Below are 14,774 nucleotides of genomic sequence, written 5' to 3' on the forward strand. Positions count from 1 at the left end.
TGTCAGTTGCTGTATACTTGAAGCTTTGTTATTATATGGAGAATTTTATTTCTGATAGATTCCAGTATAAGATTTCTTTTCATCTATGGTGAAGCAGATATTTACATTATCTACAAACTACAAATATGGGGAGTAAAAAGAAAGTGTCCAAGTGTTGAATGTTTGGCTAGAAGAGATTTGAATAAAGTTTAGTGTAAAAGCCACTACACATTGGGATTTCAGTTGCCAATAATGTTAACAGCTAAGAAAATATTTGACCCCGTTTTCTAAAGCAAATATATATGTAGCACTTAGTTGCTAGGATGGTAAATTAGCACATTTGGCTTGGAAATCAGCTACAAAGTACAAAAGTACTAAAAGCTTCATGATAACAGAGTTTGAAAATGAAGAACACACAGGAAATGGTCAGACGCAGCCTGAATCCAGCAGTGAAAGTGTTTGCTTAATGGGATAAATGTGTGTCTAAAATAATGTGCACTCACATGGTACAATTCCTTATAGTCTTTGAGGTGATTATAGTTCACCCAGTGACATTTTATCTGGAGTACAACTCAGTTTCTTACATTACAGACTTCATTGTGAACATCTGAAATGTTTCAAAACCAAATCAATGTCATTATCATCTCTTTATATGTCATTACTTTGGTCCTAGCTCTAAAGATGGGGACTATTTGGCTGTTGTTGCCACTTAGATTCAAATCAAATGCTCTTAAATCTATTCCCTCACTCTTTATTTTTTATTATTATTTTAAATATTTATTTATTTATTTGAAAGTCAGAATTACAGGGAGAGACAGAGAGAAAAGACATATTCCATCCACTAGTTTACTCCCCAGATAGCTGCAACAGGCAAGGCTGGGCCAGGTTGAAGCCAGGAGCCAGGAGCTTCATCCGGGTCTCCCACGTGGGTGTAGTGGCCCAAGCACTTGGGCCACCTTCCACTGCTTTCCAAGGCCCATTAGCAGGGAGCTGGATCGGAAGTGGAGCAGCCAGGACTTGAACCGGCTTACATGTAGGATGCTGGCACTGCAGATGGTGGTTTAACCTGCTGTGCCACAGCACTGGCCTCTATTCCCTTACTCTTTAAATCCAGCAGTATAAAATACACATTACTCCCATGGCTGCTTAATTATTTCTATCATCATGTTTCCCCTGCCCTGTGGAAAATAAGAGCTGTGATTCTTTATTTTGAATAACAAACTTACCTTGTAACTTATGACTAAACTTAATGTTTACTACTAATAAGAGACCTATGCTACCAAAGAAAAAAAAATAGCATAGGTAAAGTCACATTCATAGAAAACTAGAAAGTTATAACTGTGCTGAAATCTATTTCTTTCTTTATCTTTTTTTCAACTCCCCTACCCTGTCCTAGAGGCCTTCTGCACTCCGGTGTTTACAAGTGGCCCAGAGAAAAATGGGTTCAACCTTGGCTTCATCAAGAATATCCAACAGGTGTTTGGAGATAACAAGAAGTTCTGGTTAATACCTATTGGGTCCAGGTAGGTAATTATTACCACTGAAACAAGTTGATGCTGGGCCATGCCTTGAAGCAGCAAACTCCATTTCAATTGTAGTATGCAACAGGTATCAGTCCAATGTGAAACACTCCATTCCCCAAGAAAATAATCAACAAAATGGGAATTTATTACATATGTGTGTGGGCAATAAAGGGAGATGGCTACTATATTTTAAGTGAAAAATATAACATAATGGTATTTACACTAGTAGAAATTATGAACAAATATATATAGAAATATATATACAGAAAAAAATGATAAAAGAGAAATACATATAAAAATGCTAAAAGCAGTAAATTAATTTTTTTCTCCATTTTTTATATTTTGGGATGAAATACTAATATTTGTGTGAAAGGAAAAATTAAAATAAAAAGCAAGAACAAAAGTTGAGTAAGAGATTGTAATTCTTAGAACTGCAGCAGAATGCAGGGAAAGCAATGAGCAAGAAATGAGCCAAAACAAGCTTGTGTCTTCTGAGTGTCTTCCAGAAGCAGACTGAACCATGATCAACTAGACTAGCTTGGGGAGCAGTTTGTTTGCAGCCTTCTTGCAGCCCCCTTAGATCCACTCTTTAGACAGGGACCATTCACTTTCCTTCTTTGAGGACATTTTGTTGAGGTGATAGTTAAGGAAAATTTTCTCTCTTCACTCATTGCCCAGATACTTCCTCTGCACCAGTTAGTGTTTTACAGGCTTGGTTATTTGAGATGTGATATATCCTACTACCATGACTATAAATCATAAGACAAAGCTGTGTCAGCGAGTAATGTTGATTAATAACTGTTACCAGCATGTGTGTGAAGATGATCTCGTTCACACACATACACGCACCATCAAAGGGAAATACGCAGTGAGTTTTCTCTGGAATAAAGAACAAAAATAAAAATCAAAGCCCATTCACTAATAATCAGTAAACTACCTTCACTGTAGAGTACTATCAATAAAACATATCAACTTTAAATTAATCACATTCATGAACAGGAGAAAAAGCATAAGGTAATAGCAAATGAATAATCTAAAATACTCAGATTTCAGTTTAGAGTGCATTAAGATAGACAGAAACAAATACTTAAATTGTAATCTACTCTTGTAAGGGCTAGCCAGAAATTAACCGGGGATGGGACCCTTGCTCACCATAGATAGCCACAAAGTGCATCACATGCATGGATAATTGTCCCTGAAATCTGCATTCTTGAGTCACCTCACTCTGGCTCTTTCTCGTAGTTCCTAATAACCTTTCTTCCATAAAGCCAAATAAAAAATAACAGGATACCCTCCCAGGCAATATCTGCCATTAATTTACAGTAATTTATCTCCACTGCATTCAATGATTCTGCTCAAATTTCTTAAAAAATTAGAACCAAAGCAGTAAAATAATGGGATATAAATTGGGATCATCATCATTAAATAATATTTCTGAAGCCTGCTGTGTGTGCATATTATCCTACTGGGCTTTGTGGAAACCAAATGCCTTACAAACAGAAACAGTCAATAATGATGCAGACAAACACCATATGGAAATTGAAAGCAATACAACAATGAAATGATACCATTACAAGGATCTTTTTCACCATGACTTTAGAAAATAAGCCTAAATATTCCTAAGAACCCATCCTGCTAAGTCTGAGAGGATTGTTGCCGTCAAAAAAAAAGGTCAACAGTTCACTGTCTTCCTTTCCCCACCAGCCCAGGTGATGGACACTCCTTCCCTATGAGGTCTATGAATGAGTCACAGAATCCACTGCTTGCAAATGAAGAGCCCTGGGAAGACAATGAGGATGACAACCGAGGTAAGTGGGTCCAGAGGAAGTCTTCATCACACATCAATCCAAGCACTATAAGGTCCATGTTAATACAGTCAATGTGATGTGGCCATAACATAGTGTCCACAAAGATTTTTATAATCATGCAAACCTTGTAAGTGCCCTCTGGATGAAATAGGGCAAGGATGGCCGGATTTGTTTAGCAAATGTGGATAGCTTGGATAGGATAAGATGGCAGCTTGGGAGGCCCATAACCAATTTCATGATACTATGATTTGTAACCAATCAGAGAAATCAAGAAACATAATAAACAATGCTGTGCATGTTTGTAAACAGTCTTGCCTGGTAGTGCAGAGCTTTAGTTAATTCAATCAATATGCGGCAGTTCACTTCTATGCTTTAATCGGTTTGGTTAAATTTTGTTTAACATGGTCTTCTCTTTTAGAATACTTTAAATCTGTTAACACACTCATACATGGAGTCTAAAAAAGGTGACCTCATAGAAAAGGATAGTGGTGGTTACCAGAGGTTTGGGAAGAAAGAAGGTGTAGAGAAGGATGAGGAAAAGTTGATTAATAGGTACTAAGTTGTAGCTGCATAAGACAGTCTGGGCTTCTCTTGAACATTAGGATGACTACAGCTAATGTAGTGTATAATTCTCCATAAACAAAGAAGAGATAGGATTTTGGATGTTTTTACTGCCAAAAAATGTTAAATGCTTGAAGAGATAAATATGTTTACCCCGATCGGACATTATACAATGTATATGTGCACCAAAACATCACATAGTTCCCCATAAATATGTACAACTTGAATATATTAAATTTTTTGAATAAAAAATGAAAAATGAAAAATAATAAGAGGTAGTATATCAGGAGAAGCCTTCACATGCATATAGTCTCCTTTTCTAAAAGGCAGAAGGGCAACAGAAAATGAAGGAAGCAGAACTTTGCCCTTCCAACTTTCTCCCACCAAATCATTAGATAATCTTGAGGCTTTTGGAGAGGGCTGAAAGTTCCATTCTCACATCATGTATCCCCATTGCCAGTGCTATGCTTTCACTCTACCTGTTGCTATGCCCACTTCTATGCCTCCAACATTTGCTTATCTTGCTAACTAACTGGCAGAAAGTAGTTTGTAGTTGCTGATCCCAACAAAGCAGTGGCTTTTGGCAATTTTGAGTAGAGACTTGAAATAGTTACCGCAAATTGCACCTCAGGTGAATGAGGCTGAGTAAAAACATTGAAAGGCATAGAGGTAGAGAGTAGAGCCAGAAAGCCAGCCTTTCTAAATTTTTATCCAGTTCAGTTATCCAAGGCCATGCTCTCAACCTGGAAGTTCAGCTTTAGAGGAAAGCTTGTTGCTAGGACTAAGAAAGACAAAACTACCCCAAATACATAGGTACAAAAGAAAATAACGGGGGCCAGCACGGTGGCACAACAGGTAAGGCTGCCACCTGCGGTGCCAACATCCCACGTGGGCATCTGTTCAGATCCTGGCTGCTCCAGCTTCTGGTCCAGCTCCCTGCTGGTGCACCTGGGAATGAAGCAGAGGATGGCCCAAGTCCTTGGGCTCCTGCACCCACGTGGGAGATCCTGAGGAGGCTCCTGGCTCCTGGCTTCAAAGCAGATCAGACCAGTTCTTGCTGTTGTGATCATTTGGGGAGTGAACCAGCGGATGGAAGATCTTTCTCTCTCTCGGCCTCTGCCTCTGCCTCTCTGTAACTCTGCCTTTCAAATAAATAAATAAATAAATAAGTATTAAAAAAAAAAGAAAACAACATTTGCCTAGCCCAAAGAACTTACAACACAATCAGCTACCTTGCCTCCTGCTGTCTATTGGAAATTTGAGTGTATTTTTACCTACTTGCCTTCACATTTCAGTCTTTCTGAATATACTTTTACTTAGAAGTCAGAATCAATAACTTTTATTTTGGTATTAAGAGACCTAAACTCTAATAGAAATCAGAGACTTACCAGGTCTTTTTAAAAACATTTATTTAATTTATTTGAAAGAAAGAGTGAGAGAAAGAGGAAAAAAAGCTTCCATCCACTAGTTCACTCTCCCAAATGCCTGCAACAGCGGGTCCTGACCAGGAACTTAATTCAGCTCTCCCATGGGGTTGCAGGGAGCTGACTATTTGAGTCATCAGTGTCCAGGACTCGAACATAGACACTCTGACATGGAATGCAGGTGTCTTGAATTGCATCTTAACTGCTGCACCAAATGCCTTCCATGACTTACTGGCTCTTAATCTGATTTGAAAAAATTCCATGATGGAAAAAATACTATTCTTTTCTGAGTCTTGAGTAGGCAGGTGGAACACTTTAAGTATATATGTAGCACCACATTATAAAGAGGTTACTTTTTAAAAATATATGTAGTTATTTATTTTAATCTACTCGAAAGGTAGAGAGAGAGAAAGATATCTTCCATCTGCTAGTTCACTCCCCAGCTAGGGCTGGGTCAGGCTGAAGCCAGGAGCCCGAAACTCCTTCACGGTCTCCCATGTGGGTGGCAGGGACCAAGCACTTGACCCATCCTCTGCCACCTCACATGACACATTAGATCCAAGTAGTCTTCTGAGGGGATTCAATGGGCATCTTTTTAAAGGCTTTTGAGACTTGAGACTACTTAGATTTTGAGGAAATGATCTAGAGATGTCTGTTTTATTACTGCTTTTGCTTATTATAAATGTTTCTGTAGCTTACATAAAAATATTAGAGATTATGAGTCTTTCTACTGTATTCAAAATTGGGATCCATTTCCTCCGGATTGGATGGGTGGCATCTATGGCCCAGTCTGTCAAAAGTGCCATGAATAATAAGGTGGGTATGATGGTCAGGATGATTCTTAAATGCAAACTGCTATGAGTCAAAGCTTCCCTGTAAGTAAAATCCATAAAGAACTCTCTAGACCTTTTCAGGAGAAGTAATTAGTTATTTTACATTTTCTGTTACAGCTAATTTCTCAATTTTTTTGTCTTTATGGCTCTGATACCTTTCTGAATGTTTTGTATCCTTTTACTATTTCAAAAAATAGCAGTCTGTGCCATTATCCAGCTATCACTCCTTTCAAATTACTTGCCGAACTCTTTGATCATGAACATTTGAGATGCAGTATCCTTGCCAATCCAGAGGAAGTAGCCACAGCCAGTGTTTTCTAGGCAATAAACTTAACAGAGATATTGACAAAGATGCTACCAGTAGAAAAATGGCTTTCTCCACTTGTAAGGGAGGAATTTTTGATTTTTTTTATGTGTGTACTTCTTTATTTATTGATATTGTAAAAATCTAAGGTATACAACATTAATGTTTTTAGGGAATGATGTCAGGGCTTGATTTCTAGCTCAAAATATAATATTTAGTTTACCACAAATTATATACATCATATAAACACTCTAAAATATATATGAAATGATATAACATATTATATTAATAGTAACAATAACCTGTGAAGTACAAATGTATGTATATATAATGAAGTGATTACTACAGTTAAGCAATCTAACATCTATATCATCCAACATAGTTATTTTATATGAGTGTGTGATAAAAATACCTAAAATCAACTCAGAAAATTTCCAGTAGGCAGTAACTTATTATTAACTGTAGTCCCCTAAAGTTACACTTTAGATCTCTAGATTTATTCATTCTACATAATTGCCACTTGTATACCTTGGCCTACATCTCCCCATTTCTCTCACTCCCTGCCTGCTGCTGGTGGTAAGCATTGTCATATTGTTCTGTTTCTATGTATTCCACTTTTTTTTAGATTTCACACAAACACAAGGGATCATGCAGTATTTTTCTTTGTGTATGGTTTATGTCACCTAACATAATGCCCTCCAGTGTCATCCATGTTGTTGCAAATGGCAGGATTTCCTTCTTTTTAAATTTGTTTTTATTTGAGAAAGAGAAACAGATAGATAAAGCTCCCATCCACTGATTCACTCCTTGAATGCCTGCCACAGCCCAGGCTAGGCCAGGCCAAAGTTGGGAGCCAAGAACTCAGTTTAGGTCTTCTACATCGGTGGTAGGGACAGAACTTGAGCCATTTGCTGCTGTCTCCCAGTGTGTGCATTAGCAGAAAGCTGGAATTGTGAATGGAGCCAGAACTCAAACCCAGGCAGGCCTACATGGGATGCAGGTGTCTTCAGCTCTAGATCAAACACTCACCCCTTCTTTTTTTAAAGTTGAATAATAATCATGTATATAACAATTCATTTATTCATCCATCCACAAGCACCTCCAAAGTCTCCATATGTTGGCTTTTATGAGTAGTGCTGCAATAAACATGGAAGCACAAATGTCTCTTTGAGGTGCTAAATTTCATTTTCTTTGGGTATACACCCTGAAGGGGGTTAATTTTTTAAGGATCCTCCATGTGATTCTTCATAATGACTGCACCAATTTAAAATTCCATCAACAATATATAAGGGGTCCCTTTTTTCCACATCCTTGCCAGCACTTGTTATCTTTGACTTTTTGACAATAGCGATTGATCCTAACAGGTGTGAGTTAATATCTCAGGTGGTTTTAATTTGCAGTATCACAGTGATTAGTGATGTTAAGCACCTGTTGGCTATTAGTGTTTATTCTTTGGCAAAATTTTTCTTCATGTCCTTTACCCATTTTTAATCCAGTTGATCTTTCTGCTATGCAGTTATGCAAGTTCCTTACATATTTAAATATTAACTTTGGGGCCGGCGCTGTGGTGCACTAGGTTAATCCTCCGCCTGTGGCGCTGGCATCCCATATGGGTGCCAGTTCTAGTCCCGGTTGCTCCTCTTGCAGTCCTGCTCTCTGCTATGGCCTGGAATAGCAGTGGAGGATGGGCCAAGTGCTTGGGCCCCTGCACCCACATGGGAGACCTGGAAGAAGCACCTGGCTCCTGGCTTTGGGTCAGCGCAGCTCTGGCCTTTGTGGCCATTTGGGGAGTGAACCAACGGAAGGAAGACTTTTCTCTCTCTCTCTCTCTCTCTCTCTCTCTCTCTCTCTAACTCTACCTGTCAAGTAAATAAATAATCTTTAATAAATAAATAAATATTAACCCTTTATCAAATAAATGGTTCACAAATATTTTCCTCTATTGTTTAGGCTGCCTTTTCATTTTGTTTATCTCCTTTGCTGTGTCATGGGTTTTTAGTTTGGTATAGTCCCAAATGTTTACTTTTGCCTGCTGTGACAGCTGAGGGGAGGGGGTGATGCAAGCAAAATGAAACTGTCCTTCCTACACTTTTTGTGAAGTTATTCTTGCTTTTTTTTTTTCCTTCCACTGTGTGCCTGTAGCTTTTTAAGTGGACTCCTGAGCTCTTCCAGAGTTATTTCCATTCATGGATAGCTGCCAAATTGTTTCTATTTGTTGGGGAGAAGGAAGGCCAGATCTCTTACTCTGCCATCACACTAATGTCATCTGGGAGCAACTCTTACCAATGCTGCTGATTGCATTATGTATTACCTGGCTCCAGAGATGTTCTCATCCAGAAATTCTTAAGGATAAATAGAAATACATCCCACTTGTTAGGAAAACTTACTCTGAAGATCTCACCAAGGAGGCATAAGAGGTTTGTTTTCATATTGACTCAAATAAGCAACTTCAAGTGACCTTCAGTCCTCATGTTGGAGTACTCCCACAGAGAAACCCAAATTGAAGTATATGATAATATGTATCATGATTGACCAGGTAACATCTTAACACACTCCCATGAAGTTACTATCTTTGGTGTGGATTTGCCCAAGCTATAAGGGAAGCAAGTCATCTGATCCCTGAATGGTAGCCATGAAACTTAAGAGTCTAGGTTTAACGCTGATAGAGTCAGAAGTTTCCAGATAAAAGTCCCAGAGTTTACAGGGAATGCTCCAGTTCCTCCTGTTTTCTAGAACAAAGCTAAACTGATTGCAATCTGCCTTTCATTGATTGCTTTGCCTGAACTCACAAATTGAAGTCATCAAAAAATTTTTTTTCTAATAACATATACTTTCTAATAACATCTACTTTCTAATAACATCTACTTTCTAATAACATCTAACTGGTTACCTAGCAGGAACTGAACTCAGTTTTATCTTTGATAAAAGTGCCCAAGATCAGCATTTGTCATTATAATTACATGACTTCTATTTATTAGGCGTAGTTTCTTTATTTCCTCAAAAAGAGGATAAAGCCAGTTCCTTTCCTCCTTACCTACTTCTTCTATCAGCCTGGTTTGAGAATTCAGTAGAGAGCTCCAGATCAGGATCAAGCTCCATGGTACATGACCATTATGCACAACTTATTCCAGTTACTTTGCATCAGTGTACAAACTATGACAAGAAAAACAGTTTAAAAGAATTCTTCAGAAAAGGAATTGAACTTTCTTTAGCCAAAAGTACTTTTAACTCTAGCTGATTAGACTGGAAATGAGCTCTTTAACTTATTTTGATAATTTTAATAGAGTATACCACAGAAGGAATACTATTTAATAAAATAATCTCTATAACACAAAAATAAAAATTTGCTGAAATTTGTTTATAACCTCCTAGTGTAAATGATAATTAGAAATGTAAAATGCTGGACACTTTTCCAGAAAAATATTTTCAGACTCTAATGTATTAAATGTTACATAAGTAGCCTAATTTCTTAATCCTTTATTTGGATTAAACCTTCTTTCTTTGACACCCATTACTAGTGCTCAAGGTAGCAAAGGTTTCTGATTTATTTTCAATCTGATAGTTTCTGCTGCCATGACAAATAACCTTATAGAATAACAAGAGAAATAAACTAGTATTTAACAAGTACCTACTAAGGTTATGACATTGGGCCCATAAGGAGCATTACATAGTATGAATATAGTCTCTGAACACAACAGCCTTCCATTTATTTGGGGAGATAAGACACAAAACATGAAAATTTGCCTAACAAAATATGATACAGGATATGTTATTGACCAAGTGAGTCAATTATTAGATTAATTCAGCATGTTCATTGGTATCAAATTGGTTGAGACCTTAAACACAAGACTAAAAACTTTATTATGTGGGTGATGGGGAACTACTGAAGTTTTGTGAGCAGTGGCATGAGGAAAATGTTGCTTCAGGAAAATGATGAAGTGATACTCCTGTCAAAGCATACTTCCATCATCTGCCAGAGATTGATCTAATCCCTGGACCTTCTGAAAGGATTGGTGAGAGTCCTTCTCTTCAACAGAACTCAGACTCTCCAAGTACATTCTGTATACAAGAGCTCTGATTCTGAGACAAGAGGCCTTTCACATCAAGAGCTTTGTTGTTTAGAAGAAGCCTCTGGGTGATATTCTGTGCAATTACTTCCCAGCCAGAGACAGCCATTGAATCTTGCATAAGGAAATTTTACCTTATCATTTAATCCTTTAATCCTTTAGGCCTAACCAGACCTGTATGATTATATCTGAGGAACTTGAAAACACTGCTGCAGGACTTACAGCCCTAAGTTAAATCCATGGTTCCTACCACAAAGATTCTACTTCTTCAAGGGTACCAAATTACCTTTACTTATTCTCATATATGGTAGTAATAGGTAGGGCCAACTATGGAAAAGTCCTTAGTCTCCGTCAATCCTTTGCCAGCTTTCTATTTAAGAATCAATATTCATTGGCCTGTACTAATACCTTCCAAACCAATCTTCCTCTGACTCATATGGTAACACATTTGGGATGATTGGGTAAGTGGATCTTTTCCAAAAGGTTATTTCCTCTTTTATTCCTACATACGGGTAAGTGGATCTTTTCCAAAAGGTTATTTTCTCTTTTATTCCTACATATGGGACACAGTACCATTCTGGGATAAGATGTCAAGATAATGGACCAAGAATATAACAGGAAAAGGAGGGGGAAGAAGGAGAAACTAACAAGTGTTCAATGTATTTGGGTAAATAAGGCACACACATGAAAAGTTACCTAACAAAACACAATACAGGATATGTTATTTACCAAATGAGTAGAACCATAAAGTGTGTGCTAGAAATTCAAAAGAAAGGGTGATTTCCTCTGGGCCGAGCTGGTCGGAAAAGGCTTCACAAAGGAGCTAGAATTTGAGCCTTAAGGTTAGATAGGATCTGGATGGTGGCAAGGAATGAAGAGGCAAAAGGTTACAAGGAAAGTCCCAGGTTACAATTCATGACACCTCAAGTTAAGTGAGGGGTACAGGAAGAAAGCAGCTTCATTCCAGTAAAGAGTTTGGGCAATAGAGGACTAGATAGGAACTCACTGAAGTCAAGAGACCTTGTCACCTTCACTTCAGTATTTTCTGACTCTCGCAAAATAGAGCTGCACATAGAAAATGATCGTTAAAGGGTACAACCAACATTTGTTAAATGCCTAGTATGTGCCAAGCGATATACAGACTTTGTCACATTTAATGATCATAATCACTTTCTGATTAAATAACCCCATTTTATAGATGAGAGAACCCCAAATCAGAGAAATCCAAAGTCACACAGCTAGTAAAGGAGAACTACTAGGTGGTACAGTGGTTAAATGTTTGGACTTCAGAGCTAGTATCTCTCACTTACTAACTGTGTGACTAGGTTTTTCTAATCTTGAAGAAGATAGATAGAGCTTCCATCCCCTAGTTCACTCCCCTAAATGGCCTCAATGACTGGGGCTTGGCCAGGCCAATGCCAGGAGTCAGGAATTCCATTCTGGTCTCTCACATGGGTGGTAGGGGCCCAAGTTAAGTCATCATCTGCTACCTCCCAGGCATATTATTAGGGAGCAGAATTAGAAGAGGATCAACTGGGACTTGAAAACACTCACTTGGATATAGGACTCTGGTGTCACAAATGGCAGTTTAACCCCCTGTGCCACAACACCAGGCCCCCTCCTATTTACCTTTTAAAGTCCATTTGAAAGGAAATTATCTAAATTCCTGTGTCTCTTTCACCAAATTTAGAAGGATGAGAAACATGGATAGAGCTCTGGCATGGGAAACATTTTCTGATTCTGACACTAGGTTCAACATGTGACTTTTGGAAAGTCCCTGCTCTCTGGACCTCAGTTTCAATTTCATGTTCTCTAAGCTATTCTCAGCCCTAAGGTGTGATAGTTTATGATACCATCTGATATTGAGGGGTTACAATTCAAGCTATGAATAACCACAACCTGGTGTCTTTCACCAGATGGCTCCTTTGCCTCTTAAGAAGGATGCTATTCTATACTAGAAGTATATGTAAACTTACATTATTTTAAGTTTTATTTATTTATTTGGAAAGGAGAGTTACAGAAGAGAAGGAGAGACACAGAGATAGAGAGATCTTCCATCTGCTGGTTCATTCCCCCAATGTGCTCAACGGTCGGGGCTAGGTCAGTTCAAGCCAAGAGCCAGAAGCTCCATCTGGGTCTCCTGCAGCTTTCCCAGGCACGTTAGCAGAGAGCCGGATGGGTAGCAGAGCAATCGAGATTTGAATTAGCACCCATATGGGTGTCATAGGTGGCAACTTAACCCACTCCACCACGCCAGCCCTGAACCAAATTTCTTTCTTCATGTATTCTCGGTACACTTGTTCCCCTTATCTCCTCCACCTAGCATTTTTACCACTGCCCTATAAAAAACCTATTCTCACATTTGTCATTTGACTTTGTTCAAGAATGGGAATCCTATACTGCATCTTTGAAAGCAACAAACATAATACCTTGGGCTAACCTTTGTGTTGCTAGGCATTTTCCAGGTGGCATGGAAAATCTTTCTAGATGAGAAGGAAATATCTATACCCTCATCTCCTAGAAAACTTACTACAAGTGTTATGGGTGCTTATTTTACTGCTTTCCATACATTGTCCAACCCTTAGTTCTGAACTGGTGTATGTGCCTTAAATAATGCAAGTCTCCAATCAATCAGTTTAATTCAGAATGAATTTCCTGAGAATGTACCCCAAACAAGGTACTGTGGAAAGATATAAAGATAAATAGTTTTTCCTCTCTTGGAAGCCCCCCTCTATGTCGCCCTGGATGGAGGTCTTTGACTCTAATAAATCTTGCTTTTGAAAAAAAAAAAGATAAATAAAACGTAGCCTCTGCCCTTAAGGAACTTGGAATTACAAGGAAAGACAAGAAAAGCACATAAATCTAACACAGTGATGGTGTGCTCATTGCCATAAAGTTGATGTTAGCAATTACATGCCTAGTGTAAAGTTAGCCTTGTGTTAAGCACTGTTTGGTACAAATGATAAGGATGTGATTGTTAGTGAGGCTTAATCACTGAGTCTATCAAGAAAGGGAGAAAGTGTATCAACTATACTGATGAGAGTTTTGAGGAAGAGGCAGAACTTAAGCTACATGTTATTAGGATGGATAACATGATAGAGACTGGAAAGAAGGAAATAGCCTTCTAGATAAGAGATACAGTGTTCATGTGGTAAGAATGTTCAGGAGGCCATGCATTCTTTCTTTTTTTAATAGAATTATTTAATTTATTTGGAAGGCAGAGTGATGGAAAGGAAAGGGAAGACACACACACACACACAGAGAGAGAGAGAGAGAGAGAGATTGTCTACAGCCATACCACCCTGAACGCGCCCGATCTCGTCTGATCTCGGAAACTAAGCAGGGTTGGGCCTGGTTAGTACTTGGATGGGAGAGAGAGAGAGAGAAAGAGAGAGAGAGAGAGAATCTTCCATCTGCTGGCTCACTCCTTAAATGGCTGCAACAGATCCAGAAACTCCATCTGGGTCTCCCACGTGGGTGGCAGGGGCTCAAGCACTTGAGCCATCTTCCCCTGCTTTCCCAGGTTCTTTAACAGGAAATTGGATTGGAAGCCGAGCAAGTGGGACTTGAACTGGCACTCTGATGTAGGATGCCAGTGGCATTGCAAGCTGCAGCTTAACTCATTGCACCACAACACTGGCCCCAGATATCATCCAATCTAAAGCATTGTGGGTTGTGGCCAGGAGCCTTGGAGAGGTAAGATATGGACAGATGATACAGGGCTTTGTAGACTTAATACAATAGGAACTAGCTATTAATTTGTTGCCCTAATATTGATTGATGTAGCAAATGATATGTTTCAGACTTTTCTCAGATACTGGCATGCAGGATGGATTGGAATTTGGAGATACAAACTGAAAAGTGCATCAGAAATCCAGGTATATGTCACAGTGCCTTTATGGTGGTAACACTAGAAATGGAGAGACCAAATCAGAGCCAAGAGACATTTGAAATAACTGGAAATAGTCCCATTAACTATTTCCAAGAGAGAGATCTTGGAGTCATTTGTATAGAGGTGGCAGTTAAACTCATAATAAATCAAAGAGAGGGGTTGGCACTGTGGCTTAATGGGTAAAGCTACCACCTGCAGTGCCGGCACCCAGTGCCAGCATCCCGTATGGGTGCCGGTTCGAGTCTCAGCCGCTCCACTTCCAATCCAGCTCTCTGCTATGGCCTGGGAAAGCAGTAGAAGATGGTCCAAGTGCTTGTGTGAGGAGTCAGATGGGTTAATAGATAGTCAGGGGATCCCAGTGGAATTTGAGGTGTAAAATATTT

The 14,774-nt window shown here is 38.8% G+C and overlaps 1 protein-coding gene across 3 annotated transcripts in view; it reads left to right on the plus strand.

Annotated features, from left to right (window-relative positions):
- ZDHHC15 (zinc finger DHHC-type palmitoyltransferase 15) overlaps positions 1-14,774 on the plus strand; it is a 97,584-nt gene that overhangs the window by 62,645 nt on the left and 20,165 nt on the right. For all 3 annotated transcript variants that reach the window (XR_009865075.1, XM_062184269.1, XM_062184267.1), the window contains 2 exons: positions 1,376-1,502; positions 3,207-3,310. Coding sequence is in view for 2 of the 3 variants with exons in the window: in XM_062184269.1 (XP_062040253.1) it covers positions 1,376-1,502; positions 3,207-3,310 (231 nt within the window). In the remaining variant the exon portion in view is untranslated. The remainder of the gene's footprint in view (positions 1-1,375; positions 1,503-3,206; positions 3,311-14,774) is intronic.

The sequence above is a fragment of the Lepus europaeus genome, chromosome X (assembly GCF_033115175.1).
Source record: "Lepus europaeus isolate LE1 chromosome X, mLepTim1.pri, whole genome shotgun sequence".
Taxonomy (NCBI): Eukaryota; Metazoa; Chordata; class Mammalia; order Lagomorpha; family Leporidae; genus Lepus; species Lepus europaeus.